Source organism: Typopeltis vanoorti, chromosome 25 (genome assembly GCF_054136105.1).
Source record: "Typopeltis vanoorti isolate ZY-2024b chromosome 25, IOZ_Tvanoo_1.0, whole genome shotgun sequence".
NCBI classification, from domain to species: Eukaryota; Metazoa; Arthropoda; class Arachnida; order Uropygi; family Thelyphonidae; genus Typopeltis; species Typopeltis vanoorti.
Genome location: NC_143573.1, coordinates 56961867 through 56988680, shown reverse-complemented (window position 1 = coordinate 56988680; position 26814 = coordinate 56961867). Strand labels below are relative to the sequence as shown.

Here is a 26814-nt window from a genome sequence, read left to right as displayed (position 1 = left end):
AAAGTGCAGCAATACTACATGATTGTTCAACTTTTTTTGGGACTAGGGAAATTTTTTTATTATTTTATTTATTTATTGTAATTTTTATTCATTTTTACCTGGTCTGAAACCCTGCTGTAGAGATCAAACAGGAACTTTTTTCAAGCCACTTTAGATGTCCAATAAGCAGGGTCTCACATACTGGATGACCACATTCATCTCCACCTAAAGACAATCACAAGACATCCATGCTCATGACTGGATTTGAACCTGTAGCCTGTTGGTTGGAGAGTAGATATTTTAACCACTTGGCCAACCAGCCTAGCAGCCAACTATTCCAATTACAGGTATTTCTGATTACAGCTTATTTTTGAACTGTTCACATTATATTTTTAATAATTAACTATGTATTTCACTTTGAGAGAATTCAATGGTACTTTTTTTTCTACCAGTCTAGAAGTCAAATATTATTAAATATCAATTTTTCAAAATTTATTCATTTCATAAAATATTAGTATTGAGAAATAAGGTGAAGGCTGGTATTTCAGCCCAAGATGAGAGTTTTGCTTTAAGCTGCTTTACATCATGAAAGGATTTATGTAATTTGCTATCATTTTCTTTAATATAATTACTCAAAGATGCACATATTGTCTTGAACTACGCCTGTAAAACAATAATAGTCTTTAAAGTCTCTTTAGTATGCAGAAAAAGTGGGATCAGTTCCAAAATCTATGGGTATCCTCCATTTGAAAGCATTTCATCTTTTGAAGTAGCTTAACAAATATATATATATATGTATATATATATATATTATTCACAGCATGCCTAGAAGAAATTCAAACTTCTCAATTGGGAAGGGAGAAGTCTGAAGACAAATGGAAGCTATATGTTTTGCAGATGACATAGTTATCTTTACTTCAACTGTGCATGAATTACAGTCTCATATCCATGAACTCCAAATTGCTAGCAAAACAGCTGGCCTGAAGATAAACCTAAAGAAGACCCAAGTTATGTTCAATAGCTTTGTCCAACCAGAAATAATAAAAATTAGTAATGATGAAATTAAACAAGTAGATCATTACATATACTTATGACAACAGATATCAATGGGACAAAATATCATGGATGAAATTAAGATTGATGATATCATCAGATTTCCAGGAGTGACATGGGTAAGGAGAGCCATGGACAGACAGTTTTGGAATAATCTTGTGAATGCTTTCATTCAGCAGTGGATTGACAATGGTTAATGATAATATATATATAGATGAGTGTCTTAAGTGCAAAGAAGAATGATGAAAGATTGCATAAATAAACATTATTAAATTTTGCTTTCCTAGCCACCCTATGCCAGCTTTATAAAAATAATAATACATCTACAGGGCCTGAAATATCTATGTAAGAAAGAAAAAAGGATACTTTTAAAAAATAAACAAAAAATGAGGGAACTCAGCAATGAATAAAATATAAAATATCAATTTCACAGTTTTTATACAGAATAAATGTATTATAAAAAATCTAAATAAAATATATTTAAATAAATAATACAGAAAGAAACTATATTTTCTAAAATATTTCTTTCTTTCTTTCTTGTTTCGTATTTGTGTTTTATATACGTGAAAATTGAAATGTTATGATATCATTTCAATTTTCTTCCAAAGAATTTTCAAATGAAGAATTATGTGGACATGGACACCACATATATGAGACTTCTGAGAAAAATTAGAGAAGTTAACAGATGGCATCAATAGATGAATCATGCAAAAAATGAAAATATTAGGAAAAAACTTGGCATTATTGACATTTAAGAATGTATGTGAGCAGAATTAATCTAATGTTGTATGATGACTTAAATAGAATTAGAGAGGAAAAGTTAGCAAACATGTGTTTCATAGATGGATTGATGCACCTTTGAAGACTGAAATATTAGATAGGATCAGATTGGAGACTTGACAAATAACAGATTAAATTGGAAGAAAATTGTTGACGGGAAGCTAGTAGTAATGTGCATAATGTAGTGCTATCATTGTATTCTGTACACCCCTGGAGGATATATATAACAGAAATTTGAAGAGGTGTTTATTTCATTTTTTGAGTAAAATGCTATTTTTAGTGCATATTTGACATCTTCATTCCCTTGATATATCCTTGTTTTATAAACTTAAACATCTGTGTTCTTTTTTTTTTTTGAAAAATGCATAGAGTTACATAAGATCAAACGTCAAAGGCACTAAAATACTAATATAATAAATTTAGTTTAATCCTTTATCCAAGTGTAAGCAAACAAAGTTTGTGCCTGAAGTATCTTCAGGACTGAGCAACTTGTGATAAAGGTGGACCAAGCTCTCATCTCTCCTTGTGTCAGTATCTCCCATAATGCAAAGCACATCTCCTTACGGACATGTATAATGCTATGAATTAAGGGCCACTACCCAGACCGGTTTCGACCTTTATTGAGGTCTAGTCAGTGGGAGCCAGACCCAGAAGTGGTGATACTAAGGCAGAAGCAATGGAGAAATCATATTTACCTATACGAGTTGCCAAAAAATGTAAAACTCGTGCTGGTATACCATCTAATCCCATAGCTGTATTCATATCAAGGTTCTGTAATATGCTATGCACCTCCATTTCATTTCCTTCAGTTCCCATATAAACCTTTGATTCTCTCTCGTTACTGCAATATCTCCACCTGGATGATATACTCTTGCAAAGTGTTCACTTAGTAATTCTACTATTTCGACTGATTCAGTTACCTCTCTGCCATTGCCGTTCATTAAAAACATTCTCCCATAAACATTCTTTCTTTTATTTGCAGCATATCGGAAGAACTGTTTGGGATTATCTTTAGCCTGCACTGCTAATTTCCTTTCTTACCAAAATGGTTACCCTTCTGGCCTGTGCTTTGTACTGCTCCTGTGCCTGCTGGTCACATTTCTTCTTGAATTCTCTCCACTTTTTTTTTTGTTGCTCTAGCTTAATGATGATATTCATCCATTTACTCTCCTAACTCTAGGTCTGCCATTACTTCCCATGCACTATAAACATCCAGCTCTTGCAGTTTCACATGCCATAGCACTGATTCAAGTGATCTCCTAAGCATGTTATACTTACCAGCCCTGTAATTCCATATATACCTCCTCTTAACTGAAAATTCCACACATTTCGTCTCCACCTAGGTCAAGACCATATGATCACTCTCAGCAATTGCCGATAATGCAGTCATATTGGTTGTAGACAAATTCTCAGATGCAATTACTAAGTTGAGCACTCTCAAACCCCTAGTATATTCCATCACATGCTGTCTCAAGTAATTATTCTTTAGTAACTGCATAAATTCCATTTTCTTCCTCCCATGTGTCCTCTCCTCCTTCCAATGTATGTTCCCATAGTTGAAATCACCCATGATAATTACCCACTCTTCACACATTGAGCTAACAGATGTGATCCCGCTACTGTTAGCTCAATGAGTGAAACCGATGATGATGTATAATCATCATCATATGACTTCTCCATTCAGTTTCCTGTTGTGTACCCTAAAGAGGCATATTGGATACTCTGACAGTACTACACTATTAAGTTTACATTATTAAGAATGTTCTGTGAACAGTTTTTCTCCAAATTCATCTATCACTTGATAGGACATGATTCACAAGGGATGTCATTTACATCAAAGCAATTTAACGCCAACTGGTTTGGGTTGGTAGGACTTCCAAGGTCGCACTTCTGTGCTTCTCTGGTATCTGGTCCACAATGATACTTACTTTAGATTTTATATATATATATATATATAAATAATTATTCAATTTTTTTTTTTTCTGTACTGTATGTAAACTGAGTAGTTGTAATAATTTATATAGCAAAAAAGATAAATTGAGCTGAACAAGATCTCAAAGAGTAGATCTATATAGTTCGTACAAGTTAATAATTATTCTACATAAATACGTTTAATTGACAGTTTCTTTTGTAACCACTTTGTGCTGTTTTATTTTCCTATTTTTATGTGAAGTCTTGTTGGTTTTTATCTTAATATTTTGTACATTTTTTTTTTGTTTAAATAGCCAAAGATTTTAGTTCCAAGTCTGCTACAAGGTGAGCAGTTTTTAATGGATGGTCTCAGAGTTTATCTTATTCCTGATGGGCGTGAAGATGGTACTGGTGGGATTGTTGGGGGACCATGTCTTCTTCCTGCAGAAGGAGCTGTTTTTCTTACTAATTACCGAATTGTTTTCAAAGGAACTCCTTGTGATCCATTTGGTGAGTGTTGGAAATAACTAGTAATTATATATACATACATACATACAGGTAATAGACAAAAAAATTGAAACACTGATCTATCAGGTCACTTTATCAGTAGTTGCAATGCAGTGACTACAATTCATCAAACACAGATGCAGTTGATATGCAAATACACTCCCAACATTCCTAGGGGATGTGTGAGACAAATGGAGGTCTGCCATCATTTATTGCATGTTAGAATGGAATTCAGAGAGAACCTCAGTGACTTTGAAAGGAGCGTAATTGTTGGAGCCAGGCTGGCAGATGCTGTATGTGACCAGAACAGCTAAAATTGCACATGTTAGTAGAGGAACAGTCTCTATGGTTATGGCAGGTGACAGGACAAACATCATCATCATGTAATAGACAAAAAAATTGAAACACTGATCTATCAGGTCACTGAGAATTTGTGTGAAAAATTCAACACCAGTCGTGAGAAATCCATTTCAACCAAAACTCTGTACCAGGAACTACACAGGGATGGATATCACGGTCGGGTTGCTTTACACAAACCTTCAATCACTCCTGTCAACACACGCCATCTTCAATGGTGCAAGGTCACAGGCAGTGGACTACACAACATTGGAGGGTTGTGATATGGTCCGATGAATCCATGTTCACACTTTTTTTGCTGCAAATGGATGAATTTGTGTGTGTGTGGCGTCAGCCAAAGGAAGCAAACTTACTAGCCAGAGTGCTTGTTTCCAACTATGAAAAGGTTTGGTGGTTCTGTAATGGCCTGGAACACATTCTCATGGCATGATTTGGGTCCACTTGTTGTATTGGAAGGCAAAGTGGATGCTGCACATTATCTTTCAATTATAAGTGATCATCTTCATTCCATGTTGACACATTTTCTCCTATGCATCCTGCCACGTTTCAACAGGATAATGCTCCCATTCGTCGAGCAAATGTGGTCACCCAGTGGTCTGCAGAACATGATGGTGAGGTGTCCTGTCTGCCATGGCCATCTCAATCACCAGACAATTAAATCCAAAAAAAAAAAAAAAAAAAACATTTATAGGCCATTTTGGAGGAACTCTCAGGCAATATTTCCCCCCTCCAAAAAGCAAAGGCCAGTTGATCCAGTTTTTGCCAGACGAATGGTGTAAAATTTCTCCAGTTGGGTTCCAAGCATTGACATTATTATTATTAATAGTATCTATTAAGTCTCTCCTGGTGGAGAGACTTAATAGATGCTAACCGCACACGAATGGCATATTAATTGAAACATGTCTCTGTTTCCATTTTTTGTCAATTACCTGTATATATATATGTGTGTGTGTGTGTGTGTGTGTGTGTGTGTACTGGTAGACTTGGGTCGTATCAGTTGTTATATTTTTAAAATAACTAAATAGTCATTCTAGTGTATGTTATGTTATATTGTAACATAATATATATATATGTGTATAAATAAAGTACCAGTAGACTTCAATGGTATCAGTTATTATATTTTTAAAATAACTAAATAGTCATTCTAGTATATGTTATTGGAAGTTTATTTTCCACTTCGTTAGACTATAATAAATTTAGTTTAATCCTTTACCCAAGTGTAGGCAAACAAAGTTTGCACCTGAAGTATCTTCAGGACTGAGGCAACTCGTAGTAAAGGTGGACCAAGTGCTCTCATAACTCCTTGTCTCAGTATCTCCCATAATGCAAAGCACATCTCCTTGCAGACATGTATAATGCTATGCATTAAGGAAAGGGCCACTACCCAGACTGGTTTTGACCTTTATTGAGGTTTTGTCAGTGGAAGCCAGACCTAGAAATGGTGATACTAAGGCAGAAGCAATGGAGAGGTCATATTTACTTATTATACAAGTTGCCAATAAGGTATACCGCCTTATTGTTAATTTACTCTGGATTTAGAGAAAGATGTTGGAAGTTTATTTTCCACTTGGCTAGACTATAATAAATTTAATTTAATCTTTTACCTAAGTGTAGGCAAGCAAAGTTTGCTCCTGAAGTATCTTCAGGACTGAGGCAACTCGTAGTAAAGGTTATGTTGTAAACATTTTATAGACAGTTAAGTGTTTCGCACACCCTTACTTTTCACAAATCTCGACATGTTAAGCTCATGATTTTAGGCTACTCTCCTGGAAAAACTTCCCACTAATAATTTTTTTGTGTTTCATTTTAAATGAAAAACCCACATCTGAAAGGTATTATGGTATTGTGGATGGCAGGAAGTACAGTGGAAAGATTACCCTGATTACCATCTGATTTGAAGATTGTGTAGATTATACTCTTCAGGAAATACATAGCAGTTGATATTACTAAAAGACAGCAGTAGAGAGAGAGAGAGAGAATGAACAAAGAGGAAGAATAATTTGTTCTGTGCGGTTTTAGAGTTGAATTGTGAAAAGTTATGCTGTTTCAACAGCATTAAAAGAGAGTGGAAGAATCACTGATGTTAGTTTTGATGAATATTGAACATGGAAATATCTGTAGAAAATGCAAGGATCTCAAACAGAATGTCATTATTATTATTATTATTTATTATTATTAAACAAGACCTCATGGAGTCAAAGACTCATCTAGGAGGTCCTTTTATCTCATACACATCTCATCATACCGGGTCTTAACCACATTCAAACTCCTTGCAGACACCACACTCTCAGACAAGGCATTCCAATCATTCACAACTCTGCACGAAAAAAACCTGCCTCTCACTCCCCTACTCACACCCTCTTTATACAGTTTCCAGGGATGACCTCTGGTTCTCCCCTGATCTCCCACTATTCTCTGTAGAACTTCTCCACCATTGATCCTATAACAACCCCTTACCAACTTGTAGGTCTCTATCATATCTCCCCTCTTCCTTCTCTCCACTAGACTCTGCAAATTACATCTTTTCAATCTTTCCTCATACTCGACATTCCAGAGGTCAGAAACTACCTTAGTCAGTTGCCTTTGGACCCTTTCTAACATCTCTTCATCCTTCTGAAAACCAGGTGACCAAATCTGGGCACAATAGTCCATGTGTGGCCTAATCAAAGCCTTATACAATGGAACAAGAATCTCCCTACTTCTACACGTCAGTGTCCTCCTCATCATTCCCAGAAGTCTTTGTGTTGTCTTCACAATTTTGGCGATGTGTCCCCTAAATTTTTGATCCTTATCCACTATCACTCCCAGATCTCTTATTTCCTCTACTTCCAACAATATATTCTCACCAAGCATAAATTCTGCATCCCATCTTTGTTTTCCAAATTTTAAAACCTTACATTTTGCAACATTGAACTCGCATCCCCATTTGCTTGCCCAATCACTCAATTTATTCAAGTCTTCTTGCAAGGCCACAACATCTTCACTACTCTTTATGGTTCGTCCCAACTTTGCATCATCTGCAAACAACTGAATATCTCCATCCAAATCTTCGCCAATATCATTAATATACAAGTTAAATAGTAATGGCCCTAAAACAGATCCCTGAGGCACTCCACTAGTGACTTTCCTTTTCCTGGATATTGCACCCCCATACACAACTTGTTGATACCTATCAGATAACCAGTCTCCAATCCAATGCACTAATCTAATATCCAACCCCATCTGCTCTAGTTTGACTGTCAACTTATCATGAGGTACTCTATCAAAAGCTTTTGCGAAATCCAAGTATATTACTGTGTATCCTTCTCCTCTGTCCAAGGAAGCAGTCACTTTATTGTAATAAGTAAGTAGATTACTAAAACACGACCTCCCTTTAGCAAATTCATGCTGTCCATCAAAGATTATACCATTGTTGTCAACCCAACTCTGGATCCTAGTTCTCACAAGCTTCTCCAACAACTTAACCACAACACCTGACACACAGATAGGCCAATAGTTTGATGCTTGAGTTCGATCACCTCCTTTATGAAGTGGCACAATCTTGCCCTCCTTCCACTCTTTAGGGACTTGACCAAGTGCAAGATTCGTATTAAAAAAATATGTCAAGGCAGGTGTCAACTCTCTGGCACATTCCTTCAGAATCCACGGTGATATATTATCAAGTCCCACAGCCTTATTTACATCTAGTTTACTCAACTCCCCAAACACCTCTTGCTCACTTACAGTCAGTCTCTCCTCTCCATCATCAACTGTTCTTAATCTCTCCATGAAGTCACATTCACAAGATTGAAAGATCTTTATGAACTGCTCATTAGGTATCTCCACCACACATTCTGCAACAGCTGTCTTTATACCATTTCCTCCAATCAATGTCATCCTTCCATAATCATTCTTTCTTTTGTTGGCTACATATCGAAAGAACTCCCTAGGATTCTTTTTGGCTTCATTAGCTAACTGCTGTTCATACCTCTCTTTAGCTACTCTCACCAACCAAGTCACCCTCCTTGCCTGGTCTTTGTAGACCTCATGAAATTGGTTACTTCCACTTCTCTTATGCTGCCTCCACAATGCCCCTTTTCTCTGTATTGCATGCTTAATCTCTTTATTCATCCATCTCACACCTACCTTATTTAACCTTCTCACCCGTGGTATACATTTAGACATTGCATCCACTAAATATTTTTTGAAAATCCCCCAAGCTGCATTGATCTCTTTTGCTAAGTGGAGCAAATGATAAGAAACAGTCATTAATCAACATATTTCCTCATGCTGAGCCAAGGATTGCTGGCGATCTCTAAGGTGCAGCACCCTGAATGTGAGACCAGTATTCAGCATTTGGATGAATTTGTGATTCGTGTAGAATTAATAGCTTTGCAACAGTAAAGAGAAAACTTCATTTCTCGAATGCTGAGGAAACAACATTTTGAATGTTATTCCAAGAAAGGTTAGAGATTAGAGTTATTCCAGAAAGGGAAATCTTCACCAACAATTTCACTCATTCGCCACTCTCCAAGCAAAAAATCTAGTTCTGACACCCCTGCTAGCTATACTCTTGCTTAGTTTCCAATGATGGTCCCTATTTCTCCCAACACCAGTCGTGTTCTGAAAAATTTCTTTTGTATTAATCTCGTAAAAACTTTTCAGTAATTTGTATGGCTCTGTCATATCACCCCTTTTCCACCTGTCAAACAATTTCTGTAACCCACAGATCTTCAACCTGTTCTCATAAGGTTCATTCCATAGTGAAGAAAAGAATATTTACTTTGTTTTGGTGGGGTGAGGGATAAGGCAGCATTGAATAATTTATGTCTGAATCCCTCTAGGTCATCCTGATATTATTAATATACAAGTTACCCAACAGTGGCCTATGTAGAGAATCCTATGATGCATCACTGGTCACATTTTTTCTCTTAGACTCAGCACCTCTATGCATCACTTTCTAATACCTGTAAATTAGTCAGCTGCTCCATATAGCATATGTTGAGTTTCTGTAACAACCTCAATATGGAATCCTGTTCAGCTGTGTTAGCAAAATCCAGGAGTATCATGGTATATTAATTTCCTTTATCCAGCGATATGTTCTATAATAGAACATGAGCAGTTTGCTAAGGTAAGAACTACTTTTAACGAAGCCAAACTTTTCTCTATAGAAGATCAAGCTCTTTCATTAGCTTTAATATCTAATTCATATATATGTGTTCTGTCACCGTCCACTATGGTTATTTTATATCTTTCTTTTTTTTACCTGTTATGTACTGACAAAATTCTCTGGAATTTCTTGCTCTGTTTAGCTAACTCATTTTTCTTCTCTCACCATGTCTATCACTCTCCTTGCCTGGTGTTTAGTTTGCTTCTAATACTCATCATCACTCTTCTTATGATATCACATCTATAGCAATCTCCTGTTTATATAGCTCCTGCTTTAAAGTTATTCATCCATTTAATTCACATGCATTTTAGTCACCTGTGCAGATTCTGTCTGATGTAGTTTCCTTTGATTATTGACACCCTTTGATTATTTTCCATACACTGCTGATTCCCTAACCCAGTTTCTCATACCAAGGCATTGCTGCAAGCTGCCTTCTCAGTTTATCATTGTCATTCCTTATAGTTCCACACTTATCCCTTCTTAGTTAAAGTTCTCGCATGTCACTTCCAGTGATATACAGACACAATCTCAAACCAGTTGCCTATATTACCACTATAATTGGATTTCTACTCCAGTTGGATTTAATTTCTCTGTAGTCATTAGCACTACTTCCCACATTAACCGAGCTCTCACTTTCCGTTCTTGTAAATATACAGGGTGTTCGGGATAAATTTGACATATTTATAATTAATTATATTTTTCCGTAAGTTACATGTATTAACACACACTTCTCTTCATTTAAAAGTTTGGACCCTTCTTCATTCATATACAAGATGTCAGAAAGGATGGATAGCTGGAACCCACCTGAATCATGGAAGAGAATAACTTGTATCATGATGATTCGTGCCCGCCATCAAAATAAGGATATTACGACTGCTGCCCAATGCTCCCTGAATACAGTAAAAACAATCAGGCATGAACTAGAGACTTGCAATGGTGACTACGAGGATGTAGCAAGAAGAAAGATCCCTAGCAGACGATCTGATTGCGTTCGTACAGCAGAATTCCTCGCAAATCTGCAGGAACAGGTGTTGAAGAACCCTGGCATTGGAATTCGGGCTTTGTTCGTGGAGTTGCTAACTGTAGTCAAGCCCTGGATAACAAGGGTAGCCAATGGTAGGCCGTATGTATGGCAGCAGGATTCGGCCCCTTGCCACACCTCTGGGAAAAGTCAAAAATGGTTGTCTGAAAATTTCTACGACTTCACCAGTCCAAATGTTTGGCCTCCAAACTCCCCAGACCTTAACCCCATGGATTATTTTGTATGGGGCGCAGTTGAAAAAGACACCAATCGCACTTCCAGTAATACAAAAGCCCAGTTAATGGATAAAATTAAAACAGTTTTTGCGGCCCTTCCCAGGGAGACTGTAGCATCAGCTTGTTCGAGGTTCTGAAGCAGAATTGAAGCTGTGATCGATGCTAATGGTGGTTATTTTGAGTAAATCTTGTTGATAGTATTGTAATTAACTCTGCCTGTAATGTTTTTTTGTCAATTCATTAAATTTAATAGATACAAAGAAGATTTTCTTTTTCCTTACGAAACTGTCAAATTTATCCCGAACACCCTGTATATTCTGCTATTCAGCCACGTCTCACTAATCCCTATAACAATGCTAAGAACTCTTCAGCTGAATTCCTGATGATTCTGGCATTTGTTGAATTGCATGACAATCGACCACCAGGCTGATGATATTTTAGCAACTCTTAAACAGTGGCCACTATATTTCCACATTTTCCACTTTTTTTTCTTTACAAAAACTAGTTCCAACATTCCTAGACTCACCCCTAATAAATTGTTCTCTCTCTCTCTCTCTCTTAATTAATGGAGTCACAGTATATCATCTGTATCTTTTTTTCATCTGTTTCTGCTTTATTCTGCTTTCCTTTATTTTTCCTTCTATTTGTCTTTCTAGTCTCTCAGACTTCCATGTATTTTGAAGTACTTGTTGAAGTTTTGATATTTCTAACATCATGCTGAATTCTTTTGTTTTACTTCTTTCATGTCACTATTCACATGGCTATCAGCTTCATGCACCATAATAATTTCATTCATACTCTTAGTTCTTGTGCATGTAATAGTCTGCTGTGCCATCACTTTCTCTCTCTCTTACGTGACTCCCACCTAAAGAAGGTTATAAACCTATAATGCATTAATACCATGAATGGGCTAAGCAGTTATTTTTCTTATTTTTAATTTATTTGTTGTATTTTTGTTTTTTACATTATCTTGAAATCATACTCTATATACCAAACATAGTACTTTTTTTAAGTCATTTCAAGCCTCCAGTGAGTGGACAGTGTCTTGTACATATATTTATTTGATTTGAGATTTCAATGTGCAGCTGATTGTCCAGAGAGCAGATTCACTTGGCCAACTTTGTTTACTGGCACATTTTGCTCACATTCAGTGCTTCACAGTCATTATTTTCTGGGTAATGACATATTCCAAAGAAAGATGAAATTCCTGGGACACAATATGGAAACATAACAAATGGATTATAAACTTAGAAGAGAAGATGATGGAAAAAAGAAGAGGTTATCCACAGTATACATTCTTAGAGAGGTGTTTCAGATTAATTGGAAGAGGTTATAAACTACTAAAGAGGAAAGCAAGAAATAAGATGACCTGGAAGAGGGCTCTCCATGAATGATGATGAATGACATATTAGAGCCATTCAAGTATAAAAGAGGTAAAATAGGTTTGATTAAAAGTTCTCCCATCCCCACCATTTTAGCATTTGACCAAAAAAAGCATGACTGCCATTGGCAATTATGCAATTTTCCTGCTGTTGGGCATTTCATTGTAAAAAGTTTTCACTGGGAAAGATAGTAAATACTACTTGAAGAAATTATATTCTTGTTTTCATCCTTATTTTATCTAGGCAAACTAGATAAAATAAGGATGAAAACAAGAATATAATTTTATTCTTGTTTTATCTAGGCAAACTAGATAAAATAAGGATGAAAAACAAGAAAACAATTCGTATGTGAAATATCTTCATGACAGGACTACACACATATATAGTCACTGACTTCATGTAAAGCCTACATCACTTTCCCATGGTCCACCCTGCTTCACAAAATGAGCTCTAGTGCTTCAGGCAAGTATTGTCACTTTATGACATACTAGGTGTGTTCAAAGAAAGACTGGACTTTTGCTATAAAGATTTTATTGCTCATTTTACAACATTTTAAGCACTGTCCCCCTTCAAAGTAGTCCCCTCTACTGGCGATACCCTGTTCCCAACGTTTCTTCCATTATTGGAATGCTTCCTGAAATGCACTTTTTGTGATGGTGCACAGTTCTCTTATTGCATTTTCCTGAATCTCCTCTATGGTCTGGAAATAGCGTCCTTTTAAAAGCAGTTTTAAGTTTGAGAAGTAGTGAAGTAGTGTTTGGAGGGAGAAACATGAACTTGGTGAAGATCACTGATATAAGACGGATGACCTGGAGCATTATAGAATTAATAAAATTTTAAATTCTACATTTTCTTTCACACAATAGCTTTCCGTTTTACTCGCATATTGATTAAGGCATCCTCTAACAATTTTTGAGTCATCCACAACTTCTTTTTGTTCTGCTAATGAACTGAAAGAGTATGCTTCCTAATGTTTTTGAAGGCTCATGGATTCTCCCTGTGCCATATTACAAATAGTTTCAGTTTATATCCAGCCACGTTACCCCCTAACAGAATTGTAACATGGTCTTTAAGAGCTTTGAAACGGGCATAGATTTTAGCTTTCTGTGGATGAATTGTCTGCTTGGGCATATTTTTCTGAAACAAGGAGGTCTCACCCATATTAAATATTGGCTGTGGCAAATAATTTTCCTCCATAATAATTTTATCCGGTTTCTGCACAAACTCCTTGGCAGCCTTCTCATCGGAACTTGCAGATTCACCATATATTTTCACATTATGCAGTGCAAAACGCTGCTTGAATCTCATGAACCAACTGGAAGAAGCGTTGAATTCATAGTTGTAATCAGGTCCTGCTTTCTCCTTCGACATGTTGAAGAGACGTAGTGCCTCAGTGGTTATGGTCATAGTGCTAAGCTGTATGCGCTTTTGGTTCAGGTCATGCATGATGGAAGTAGGTTTTCCAATCATTGATTGGACCTTGTTGTTGCTTCATCACTATCATTGAACTTGCAACTTCGTTTCAAGATCAATTGCTCGCCTCTTTTTCTGATTCTTCACTAGGTTTTTTAATTGGGCACGTAGGGACCATGTTGCACAAAATATTTAATGATAAATGCACAAATAACATATTTTTCAAATACAAAATCAACAGAGGAACTATTGAAGCTAAACGACTGCCTGGGGAGGTTGCTGCTGAAACCGCTGTTGCCACTGCATTGTTGCTGAATAAAAACATTTTTACTTTATGCTTGCTTGCATCTTGTTCGAAAGTATAGTCGAAAATGTTATTTATTCCATTATGGGATCATGGATGTATCTTTGAAAGGACGTAACTCGAACAGATGTAAGTCGAGGGATGACTGTATGTGCAAACCAAGTTTCTGCATGAATTATCTACATGATTAGGCTTGTATGTAAAATTTGTACAGCCTCTGTATTGAATAAAGGATTGAACAAGAATATAATTTCTTGAAAATTTGATTTGCTTTGTAAGCAAGTGAAAAACCTTCTAAAACTATCTCTTTTCCAGAGTATTTTAATAATAAGGTGATATATACTTTATGCTTCTTCTATATGGAAAAATATGATTTTTGCATTCAATCTTGGTATCTTCCTAGTGTTGCTACCCAGATTTTCATAAAGATTGATATCTGGGTAGCAACCCTCCTCTTAACACATTATATGGCATGCTAAGGCAATTGATCACAGATCAAGTTCAAAGGGAAACTGAACCATTTGCTATCAATAATGCCCTAACACAAATAGCCAATCTATCAACATTCTTGACCTTTTCTTAACCAGCTCTCCTTCCAAGTACGGTGTGAATGTGTTCTCTTCCCTTGGCAATTCTGACCACAATCTTATTCAAGTCTTCTCTACAATTCAATTTCCTCTCATCCAATCTTATCCTTGTACCATATGGCACTATAATTGACACAATTATAGTGCTATATGGGATGAATTCCAGAATTTTTATGCTGCTTTTCCATGGTCAGATTACTGCTCTTGCTCTCCCAATCCAAACACTTGCACTGAACTAATAACCAAAATAATCCTCACTGGAATGAGAGTCTTCATTCTGCACTCTGCTGCAAACCCCTGACCTGTATCCAAGCCCTGATTCTCAAAAAAAAAAAAAAAAAAACCAGCCGTCCATGATAAAAATGCAGTTTATGTTCATTGGTTTAAATTTAAAACGTCAGCTTGAACAATAGAAATGTGTAAAAAAAAGTTATCAATTCCAAAGCAAACTGCAATGAAATACAATAAACTTGCCTCCTGCTCAAATCACAGTCAAGCATTCTGATTTCTTGCTAAGGCTGTTGGGCATAACTTCTGCCCTTCCCTCTTGCATTCTAATGGAACTATGGTAGCCTCCCCCAAGAAAAGGCAGACAGACCTCTTGGCATTATTTTTTCCCTCCAACGCAAATCACCTCCTGTACTTCCACAAATTACCTACTGCATACCTCCTCTGAACTGTTGTCAAAAGGATATCAGAAAAAACCTCATTAATCTTGATGCTAATAAGACTCCTGGTTCAGATGGTATTCCTCTGGTTATGCTAATGACTTGTGTTCCAGAATTGACACCTATCCAGTATCATCTATACAAACTTTCGTATTCTACTGGCATCTACCCAACAGCTTAGAAGCAAGTCCAAATCCATCCTATACCCAACAAGGGAGACAAAAGTAAGTCTAACTGTTGGCCCATGGCTCTCACCTCAGTACTTTCAAAAGTAACGGAAATGGTTATTAACAACTAGTTTCTCAAGTACCTGGAGATGCAACAGTTAAAAAAACCTTTTTCATTTGCAAGTTCACTTTTGCTCACTCCTGCAGATGCATTCCTCTCTACCTTCTGTCTAACTGCAACTTCTTTGTCATTAGCATAAATGAATAATTATGATTAGATATATGTTTCCTTTTTCAAATGAAGCTGTTTGAAGATCCCAAATTTGCTGGACTACAAAACTGGAAATTTTGGTTCAGAAAATACTAATCTTTGGTCCCATGGTATTATTTACTGAATGGGAAATGTATTGGCATTTCATGGGAATCCTTTGAAAAAGTACTTAAATGATGCAGAATTTAATATGTCTTTAGAGTTTAAAGAACAGATAGAGTGCAAGTGAAATGGAAATCTTAAGCAAGGGATCCATAGGAAGATAATGATGTGGAAGAAATATCATGAGAATAAGATTGAGTGGAGATATGAATATTTAAACCACAGGTCAGATAAGTTATTATTGTACAGAAAGCTAAGATGGAGAATGAAAAGAAATTGGCTGCACAGGCTAAAGGCAACCCAAAGGAATTTTATCATTATGCTGCAAGTAAAAGAAAGAACAAATGTGGAAGAATAATGTCACTGAATGCAGATGGTATCCTTGGGACAAAAACAAGTGTTTTTTCAAATGAGTTCTCAATTTGCTAAGATCAACCTATGTATATAAATACAGTGTTACCACTACATTGGACAAAGAGATAGAAGTGCATGAGAAAGAGGTTCTAGAGTTGTTACATAACCTGAATAAAGACTGCAGATGTGGCAGATGGAATATCAGCACATATATTCAAGGAATGTTCCACAGAATTGACTTGGCTCTCATTGACATGTTTGTAATTTGAGTGTCAGCTCAGGAAAGATCTCACAGAAATGGAAAGAATGTATGACAGTATCATTGCACATGGGTGGTTCAAAGACTGATGTAACTGTATCTCTGAAGTGATTGTGAAGATTCTAGAGAAGTTGACAAAAATTACATACTGAAATGGGTTGACGATCAAGGTATACTTTGCAAGGAACAGCATGGGTTAACTAAGGATAGGTCATATCTCAGCATTTTTCTCTTATTTTACAATAATATTATGGTTCAGTTGGATAAAGGGAATGGCTATGCTTTGATACCGTTAAACTTTGCTAAAGCATTTGATAGGATACCACATGAAAAGCTGTTGCATAAAGTGGAGAATGTGGGATTGGAATAAAAGCCATTGGCTTGGATAAATGGGTGACTGACAGACAGTTATCAGAAAATGGTATAATTGAGGGGGGGGGAAATCTGCCAGATTTAAGATGGTATGCTCCAGGGATCAGACCTTGGACTTGTTTAATTTATATATTATTCATACTGCAAAGGGCCAGACAGTAAAGGTTTTCAAATGTTTGCTGATAATGCAAAGAAAGCAAAACAACCAGGGATTGCTGCTGATATACAGCATTTACAGGTTAATTTGAATAGGCTGAAGGTTGGAAAATGATAATGGCTATCGATTCAATGTTAGTAAGTGTGAAGTTATGCACTTTGTGATGAGATATCTAACGGTATTTATATTGATGGGATTATGCTTGGAGAAAACTTATGAGACTAGAGATATTGGAGTTATGGTGGATAGGAAGTTGAAGTTATGGTCACAAAGCAAAAATGTCAACTGTAATTCAGATAATTGCAGTGTTGAAACAGATCTTGACTTGTAATGATAAGGAAATCATTTTGCCTATTTAATGTCTTAATACAACCTTATTAGTCACTGCTGTGCATAGATTTGGTTGCACGGGTTTTTCTAAATGTGATAAAAAATTCTATAAAGGCTGCAAAGACGGGATACAAAAATGATATCAGGATTATGGAATGTAGATTACGAGGACAGATTGAGAATGTGGACTTCAGATATTGGCAGATAGCAGAAAGAGAATTCTGTAAAGTTCTGAGAAGGTGTTATAGGATATCGGTTGATAAAATTTTTCATATGTAAGGTGGGAAGAGGACAAGGGGGAATCCATGGAAGTGAAGTTTGTATGGAATTAAAAATGGGGTTAAAGCTAGATTTTTTCCTCGTGGAACCATGAGTGAGTGGAACATTTTGCCTGTTGAAGTACTAAGTGCATCTAATGTGAATGATATTTGGTGTAGGTGATGTATGACTTTTCTTAATGAGTCCTTTACTTCCTGTAGACCTGATAATGATAATAATAATCACAACAAATGGTATGATCCTACTGCACTTTCTGAGGTTTTATACACCTTATTTATGTGTCACTACTATTTGTCTGTAATTTATGAGTGCCCAGTATTAAAGTGTAATTATTTTTTCAATAGCATGTGAGCAAGTGGTAGTTCGAAGCTTTCCTGTGGCCACTTTAACAAAAGAGAAACGAGTTAATGTACAGTACCTTTCTCATGTGGACCAGTTTCTTCAAGAAGGTCTTCAGCTTCGTTCCAGTACATTCCAAGTAAAAAAAGTTTTCTATTTTCTTCACTTAATGGGTCTATATTTTGCTAAAAATCCAATAATATCACTTTCTTCGTCAATTACAGTGTAATATTTTCTTGTGCCGGTGGTAAAGCTTATTTAATTATTTTCATATATAAGTGATATGAAAAATGAGTTTTGTAATAAACAGGACTCCAGAAATTCACTTGCACGAGCAAGTTGTCAGAAATAGATGGCGAGTGAATTTTCAGCTTTGTGTTGAATGCTCAAAATAAATATTGCCTTCTTTTCATTGTATAATTTACATATTTTTCTACGTTTTCATTTTAAAACATCTCATTCATTATAAGTTATTTGAATGTAATGAAGTAATATAATTAAGGTTTATTTTCAATGAGGAGATAGTATGTTATGTAATTAATAAATTAATTCCTTCATAGACTATTTGTGAATACCAAAAATTAGTTTGCATGTTCTCAAAGATACACCTCACTGCTGTTTCTAAAAGTTGAAGTAATTCCAATCTATGACAACAGGTGGCGCTATTTATCTTTCACCCTCTGTTATAAACATAAGCCTACTTTGCATCTGCAGATTTATTTTGAAATAATCAAATATTCTCAAACAACATTTTATTTTACATAATTCACAATTCATCACCAATCTTATAAAAATCAGAAATGATACTCAAAAAAAAAATAATATAGGTATTATTTCTGGGAAAATTCCCATGTTACTCCTCTTGAAACTATTACTTTTATGGCCATTATAGCCTGTTTTTGTTTAGGAGTGTCCCCTATTTTATATACATTGGCTGTTTTACTCAGGAAAATTTTTAGGGTATTATAAGTGTATTTTAAAGGAAAATATAGCAGAATAATTGAGGAAGAAAATTTTGTATGTACCTTGTTTAGATGTAGGGTGACTTCATTCTCCATATTTCTACTGTTAGGCTGTTAAAAAAAGGGGGGGAGGAACGTGGGGTGTGTTTGATGCAAGGTGGGAAGAATAATTTTGAAAACCCGGTTTTTTTTTCTAAAATAATATATATATACATATATATTATTATACTTAAGGGCACGTATTTGGGGGGGAAGGGTTTTTATGGGAAACTGGAGCAGGGGAGAGCGTTAACAGATTGCGAGCCGTTTCGGTCGTCCTGACCATCATTGCAACATTTTCAGGATGGGTGTAGGGCTATGCCATGACTATATGTTGTATCTGCCAAAAAGGGGCATTTGTTGTCATGCCTCTGACCAATAAGTGACAACAAATGCCCTTTTTTGGCAGATACAATCGTGGCATAGCCCTACACTCATCCCGAAAATGTTCCAATGATGGTCATCAGAAAATTGTGGAGCTTCGAACATTCGGAAATTAGGTATGGGTGGTGGACGTTGATTGAGTTTTCGTCACATTTTATGGCAATTGTTTTGGATATTCCAAGCATTGTTTCATTGTCTTGTTTGATGTTGCATTGTTTTTTAGTGTTTAAATGTTCCGGAATAGGAATGTTATAGTCCTGGAAATGTTCTTGTAGTCTAGTCCATAAAGACCCAATGGTAGAGACTGTGTCAGTGATATCACAGTCATTTTGTCAAAGAAATGTGTAGACTACATTGCGGTATTTCTTTGTGTGGGAGCGATTTAGTGGGTTTTAGGAGAGTTGCTAATTTTTAGTTTGTGATGAATACTAGTTTATAGTCAGTGTGTTTGAAAATGTATTTGTAGGCTTTGTATGTGTTTTGGATGTATGGCAGTTTGATGACCATACGTGTTGGGAAGTCCGTTTTGGTTGTATTGTTTTTATTACGGATTTTTGCCGTTCTGTTTGCGTAATTTATTAGTTGTGTGGGATAGTTGCGATTTTTAAAAATCCGTGTTAAATTTTTTAATTCCGTGTTAAGATAATTAGTCCGCGCGGTTAGCCTAGTGGCTTTGCGCTTCGCAACCATATGCCTGGGGAAGGAGTGTCCTAGGCTCGATTCCCGTCGGAGACGTGAGGAGCTGAAGGATCTTCCTCAGCCATAGCCAAGTTAGCCGGTCTTGGGCGCGGGCAGTAGGGTTTTTTCCGCCAGTTTATCTGGTGTTTTTCATCCCGCAAGCAGGCAAACCGGCCCCTTGAACACACAGGGATACAGCCAAGAATACCTTGAGGCATAGGAGTGACCATTCTATCCTCGTATTTCGGTTACGAAATCCAAGCATGCTTGGAAGGTTGTGGGCCTTAAAGGCCTGTTAAAACCATTGGGATAGATAGTTAAGATAATTAAGGTTGGTTGAGAATTTGTAAGCATTTATAAATTGTGGTAGGATGACTGATTTTTTAACAGAATATGGATGGTATGAACTGAAATGGAGGTAGTTTCCGATATAAGTGGGTTTGTGGTATATTTTCATGTCTATTTTGTTGTTAGTTCTGATTAGTGTCAGGTTTAAGAAATTGATGGATTTGTTCCGTTCAGTTTCCATGATGAATTTTAGTCTGTTGCTGTAATTGTTGAGGGATGTTTGTAAGTCGGTAATGTATGTGGGTTTACTAATGCATAGAATATCGTCCACGTATCTGCCATAAAAGGTGATGCCGGGGGGGGTGGAGGGATGGATGGAGTAGGAGAATGATTCTTTGTGTGCCAGGAATAATTCTTCTAGTTGTCCACTGATGTTTCGGTCCATAGGGAGACTGAAAATTTGAACAAGTATGTTGTTGTTGAACTTAAAGAAGTTGGCTGATATTGTGAGTTTGATCAGGTTAATGATGTCATTAGGTGTTAATTTTGTGTGTATATGCAGGGTGTGGTCCTATGTGAGTAGTGTGTATGATGTCTAATGTTCTGGGGACATCCACGTTAGTGTATAATGAAGTAGCATCCAATGAGGTGAGAACATCATCTCGGGATGAAGTAATGTTATTTATTTTCTGGAATAGGTCGTGCATAATTTTAATCACAGAGTTAGACATTGTAAGTAATGGTTTGATAAGTTTGGCAACGAATTTTGATAAGGGTGCTGTGGTGGTATTCTTGTAGGAGACTATAGACCGTATCAAGTAACCATCTTTGTGGGTTTTGATGTTCCAAACATATAAGGAATGCATGTGGTGAGTGGGGGTTGTGTTTTTCATTGTGGTTTTGTCAATCTTGCTTTGACTTTTTAAGATGTGTAGCGTGCTGTTGATTTTTTTTATAATTTGGGGGTGGGATCATTTTGGATTTTTTGGTAGGTGTGTTGGTCGTTTAAGATGGCTGCTATTTTGTTGTGGTAATTGGTTTTGTTGATGATGACTACAGTATCTCCTTTGTCTGCTTTTGTGATCATTATATCCCTGTTCATTCTTAAAGGTAATAGGGCTTTCTTAAGTTGGGAGTAATGTTTGGTTTCACTATTATTTTGCTATTTATAATGTTTATTTTCTGGAACATAGTATCTCTGTTTGGGTCATTTTCAAGTTTCGCTTGTACTTCGATAATGATGTCTTTTCTCGGTGCGTATTTTGGGGATACAGCAAAGTTAAGTCCTTTGTGCATAATGGTGATTTCGTCAGGTGTGAGCGTGTGATGTGATAGAATCACAACTATCCAATGCAACTAATAAATTACGCAAACAGAATGTCAAAAACCTGTTATTACAACAATACAACCAAAACTGACTTCCCAACACGCATGGTCATCAAACTGCCATACCTCCAAAACACATACAAAGCCTACAAATACATTTTCAAACACACAGACTATAAACTAGTATTCATCACGAACCAAAAATTAGCAACTCTCCTAAAACCCACTAAATCGCTCATACACAAAGAAATATTTGAACACCACAATGTTGTCAACAAATTTCCTTCCCAAAAAGACTGTGATATCACCTACACAAGCTCTACCATTAGGTCTTTATGGAGTAGACTACAAGAACACTTCCGGGACTGTAATATCCCTATTCCGGAACATTTAAACACTAAAAAGCAACCCAACATCAAAAAGAAAAATAGAATACAGAGTACAGGGAAGACAGAAATAGCGGCTCACGCCCTTGAACTGATACATATCCTGCAAATTGACAAGGCCATAATAATAGACAAACAAGACAACGAAACAATGCTTAGAATGTCGAAACAATAGCCATAAAATGTGACAAAAACTCAATCAACATCCACTGCCCATACCTAATTTCCAAATGTTGGAAGCTCCACAATTTACAAATCAGGTCACGCCTCCGACCAATAAGCGACAACAAAAGCCCATTTTTTAGCAGATACAACATATGGTCATGGCCTAGCCCTACGATCATCCCGAAAATGTTCTGACGATGGTCAGGATGACCGAAATGGCTCCGTTAACGCTCTCCCCTGCTCCAGTTTCCCACAAAAACCCTTCCCCAAAGAAGTGCCCTTAAGTATAATAATATATATGTGTATATATTATTTTAGAAAAAAAACCGGGTTTTCAAAATTATTCTTCCCGCCTTGCATCAAACACTCACCCCACGTTCCTCCACCCCCCCCCCCTTTTTTTTAAGAGCCTAACAGCAGAAATATGGAGCATGAAGTCATCCTAGCATCTAAACAAGGTACGTACAAAATTTTCTTCCTCAATTATCTGTTATGTTTTCCTTTAAAATACACATATAATGCCCTAAAAATTTTCTCGAGTAAAACAGCCAATGTATTTAAAATAAGGGACACTCCTAAACAAAAACAGGCTATAATAGCTGTAAAAGTAATAGTTTCAAGAGGGGTAACATGGGAATGTTCCCAGAAATAATACCTATATTTTATTTGTGATTTGTAACAATACAACCCTTCATCCATTTGCTCTCTGCTCAAACCCCCTCCATCACAATAAACTCCTTAAAATAAGATCGGTTTAGCACACACTAAATACAAGGCTATGCCATAGGCTCACATCATACATTCAATCAATGTGTAATTTTCACAAAAGAAACCTACTAGAAAACCATCCTGACATACACCGCACAAAAAATACACTTAACATTCCTTAAAAATTGCCTCCATCACAATGTCACGCCAAATTTCGCAACGGTGCACGGAAATCGCTCCATTCCTGGAAATAAAAAAATCTGCTACCGGGCGTCACGTGCACTAATTAAATAGGTCATACATGACAGATTCAAAAAGAAAAATCAAGCATATTCATATATTCACAATACAAAATGTAGATTGAAAACTTCACTGACCCCAAAGGAATGGGCTGTTTTCTCTGAAAGTACCCAAACACATATCAACGACTACATGCAGTTAATAGAAGCCTGACACACAAAAAAATGATTTGCCTTAACAGGCACCCAATACACATTACGTACAGCTCCCATTCCTTTGGACATCACTGCCTCGCAACCCACACAAGACAACTCCATCATAAATCTATCACATCACACCCGACGAAATCACCATCCTGCACAAAGGACTTAACTTTGCTGTATCCCCAAAATACGTACCGAGAAAAGACATCATTATCAAAGTACAAGCGAAACTTGAAAATGACCCAAACAGAGATACTATATTCCAGAAAATAAACAACATTATAAATAGCAAAATAATAGTGAAATCCAACATTACTCCCAACTTACAAAAACCCTATTATCTTTAAAAATGAATCCGGATATAATGATCACAAAAGCAGATAAAGGAGATACTGTAGTCATCGTCAACAACACCGATTACCACAACAAAATAGCAGCCATCTTAAATGACCAACACACCTACCTAAAAATCCAAAATGATCCCACCCCTGACCTCATAAAACAAATCAACAGCACCCTACACACCTTAAAAAGTCGAAACAAGATTGATAAAACCACAATGAAAAACACAACCCCCCCCTCCACACCACACGCACCCTTTATATATTTGGAACATCAAAACCCACAAAGACAGTTACCTGAAACAGCCTATAGTCTCCTACAAGAACACCATTACAGCACCCTTATCAAAATTCGTTACCAAACTCATAAAACCATTACTTACAATGTCTAACTCTATGATTAAAATTCCGGACAACCTATTCCAGAAAATAACATTACTTCATCCCAAGATGAAGTTATGTTATTTATTTTCTGGAATAGGTTCTCACCTCATTGGATGCAACTTCATTATACACTAACGTGGATGTCCCCAGAACATTAGACATCATACACACTACTCACAGAGGACCACACCCTGCACATACGCACAAAATTAACACCTAACGATATCATTAACCTAATCAACCTCAGCCCACTTCTTTAAGTTCAACAACAACATATATGTTCAAATTTTCAGTCTCCCTTTGGCCAAAACATCAGTGGACAACTAGCAGAATTATTCTTGGAGTAGGAGTGATTCACATAGAATCACTCCTACTCCACCTTTCCCTCCTCCCCTGGCATCACCTTTTATGGCAGATACGTGGATGATATTCTATGCATTGGTAAACCCACATAAATCACCGCCTTACAAACATCCCTCAACAATTACAGCAACAGACTAAAATTCACCATGGAAACTGAATGGAACAAATCCATCAATTTCTTAAACTTGGCACTAATCAGAACTAACAACAAAATAGCCATGAAAATATACCACAAACCGACACATATTGGAAACTACCTCCATTTCAGTTCATACCACCTATATTCCATTAAAAAATCAGTCATCCTACCACAATTTATAAATGCTTACAAATTCTCAAACAACTGTAATTATCTTAACACGGATTTTTAAAAATCGCAACTATCCCACACAACTAATAAATTACGCAAACAGAACGGCAAAAACCCGTCATAACAACAATACAGCCAAAACTGATTTCCCAACATGTATGGTCATCAAACTGCATATATCCAAAACACATACAAAGCCTACAAATACATTTTCAATCACACGGACTATAAACTAGTATTCACCACGAATCAAAAATTAGCAACTCTCCTAAAACCCACTAAATTGCTCCCACACAAAGAAATATTTGAACCCCACAATGTAATCTACAAATTTCCTTGCCAAAAAGACTGTGACATCACCTACACAGGCTCTACCAGTAGATCTTTATGGAATAGACTACAAGAACACTTCCGTGACTGTAACATCACTATTCCGGAACATTTAAACACTAAAAAACAACACAACATTAAAAATAGAATACAAAGTACAGGAAAGACTGAAATAGCGGCTCATGCCCTTGAACTGAAACATATCCTACATATCGACAAGGCTATATTAATAGACAAACAAGACAACAAAACAATGCTTAGAATATCCGAAACAATAGCCATAAAATGTGATGAAAACTCAAAGTCCACCGCCCCTACCTAATTTCCGAATGTTGGAAGCCCCACAATTTACAATTCAGGTCACGCCTCTGACCAAAAAGTGACAATAAATGCCCTTTTTTGGTAGATATAACATACGGCCGTGTGCATAGCCCTACACTCATCCTGAAAATGTTCCAATGATTGTCAGACAGCCAAAACAACTTGCACCCCATTAACGCTCTCCCCTGCTCCAGTTTTCCCATAAAAACCTTTCCCCAAAGAAGCGTCCTTAAGTATAATAATATATATATATGTATATGTATTATTTTAGAAAAAAAAACCTGGGTTTTCAAAATTATTCTTCCTGCCTTGCATCAAACACTCCCCCCACGTTCCTCTCCCCTTTTTTTTTAACAGCCTAACAGCAGAAATATGGAGAATGAAGTCATCCTAGCATCTAAACAAGGTACGTACAAAATTTTCTTCCTCAATTATTCTGCTATATTTTCCTTTAAAATACACTTATAATGCGTTAAAAATTTTCCTGAATAAAAAAGTCAATGTATTTAAAATAAGGGACGCTCCCAAACAAAAACAGGCTATAATAGCCGTAAAGATTTTCAAGGCTCTTTCAAAATGTAGATATTTCGGGTTCATGAAGCATTCGATTTTCACAAAAAATACTGTGATAGAGACATGACCAGATCTCATCTGGGAAACACACCTTTCAAAGAAAGATTGATTCTAAAATTTTTGAACACCTCAGGTGTCAAACATTTTAGCCTTGTATAAAGCTAAATTTAATAAACAAATTTAAAAACTTTCCAAAATATCAAAGGCTTATTGGTCCAATTATTGACTTAATTTAAAGTTGACTGTTTTAAACAGTACCAAATGACATGAATGTAATGAATTTGTGCCAGTTATTACTGATGTCATTAAACAAAAATTAGTTAAAGAAATCAAATACTCTAGTGATAAGTCTTCAAGATGCTTTTCAGATATTTCAAATGAAAAGGAAGTCATTCATTATACGAGATGAGTGGATAAAAATCACATAATTTCTCTTGCTAGAGAAGTAGCATATACCATCACACGAATGGGGGGGGGGGGAGACTAGTGGCAAAATTAAAGAGAGACATGCTAGAATTTACAAATGGTGTGTGTAAACACACACACACCATTTACCAGAATTCATAGTAGTACAGGTGATATAAATGTATTTTGAGTAGTAGATTTAAGTGGATTTATGGATTCCTGGATTTAATTTTGTTTAATGACATCAGTTATTACTGATGTCATTAAACAAAAATTAGTTAAGGAAATCAAATACTCTAGTGATAAGTCTTCAAGATGCTTTTCAGATATTTCAAATGAAAAGGAAGTCATTCATTATACGAGATGAGTGGATAAAAATCACATAATTTCTCTTGCTAGAGAAGTAGCATATACCATCACACGAATGGGGG

General features: G+C 36.3%; 1 protein-coding gene across 1 annotated transcript in view; it reads left to right on the top strand.

Moving 5' to 3' along the window:
* Sbf (SET domain binding factor) overlaps positions 1–26814 on the top strand; it is a 631948-nt gene that overhangs the window by 284328 nt on the left and 320806 nt on the right. Inside the window, 2 exon segments of the mRNA XM_090414822.1 lie at positions 4038–4233; positions 17983–18116. Coding sequence (XP_090270948.1) covers positions 4038–4233; positions 17983–18116 — 330 coding nt within the window.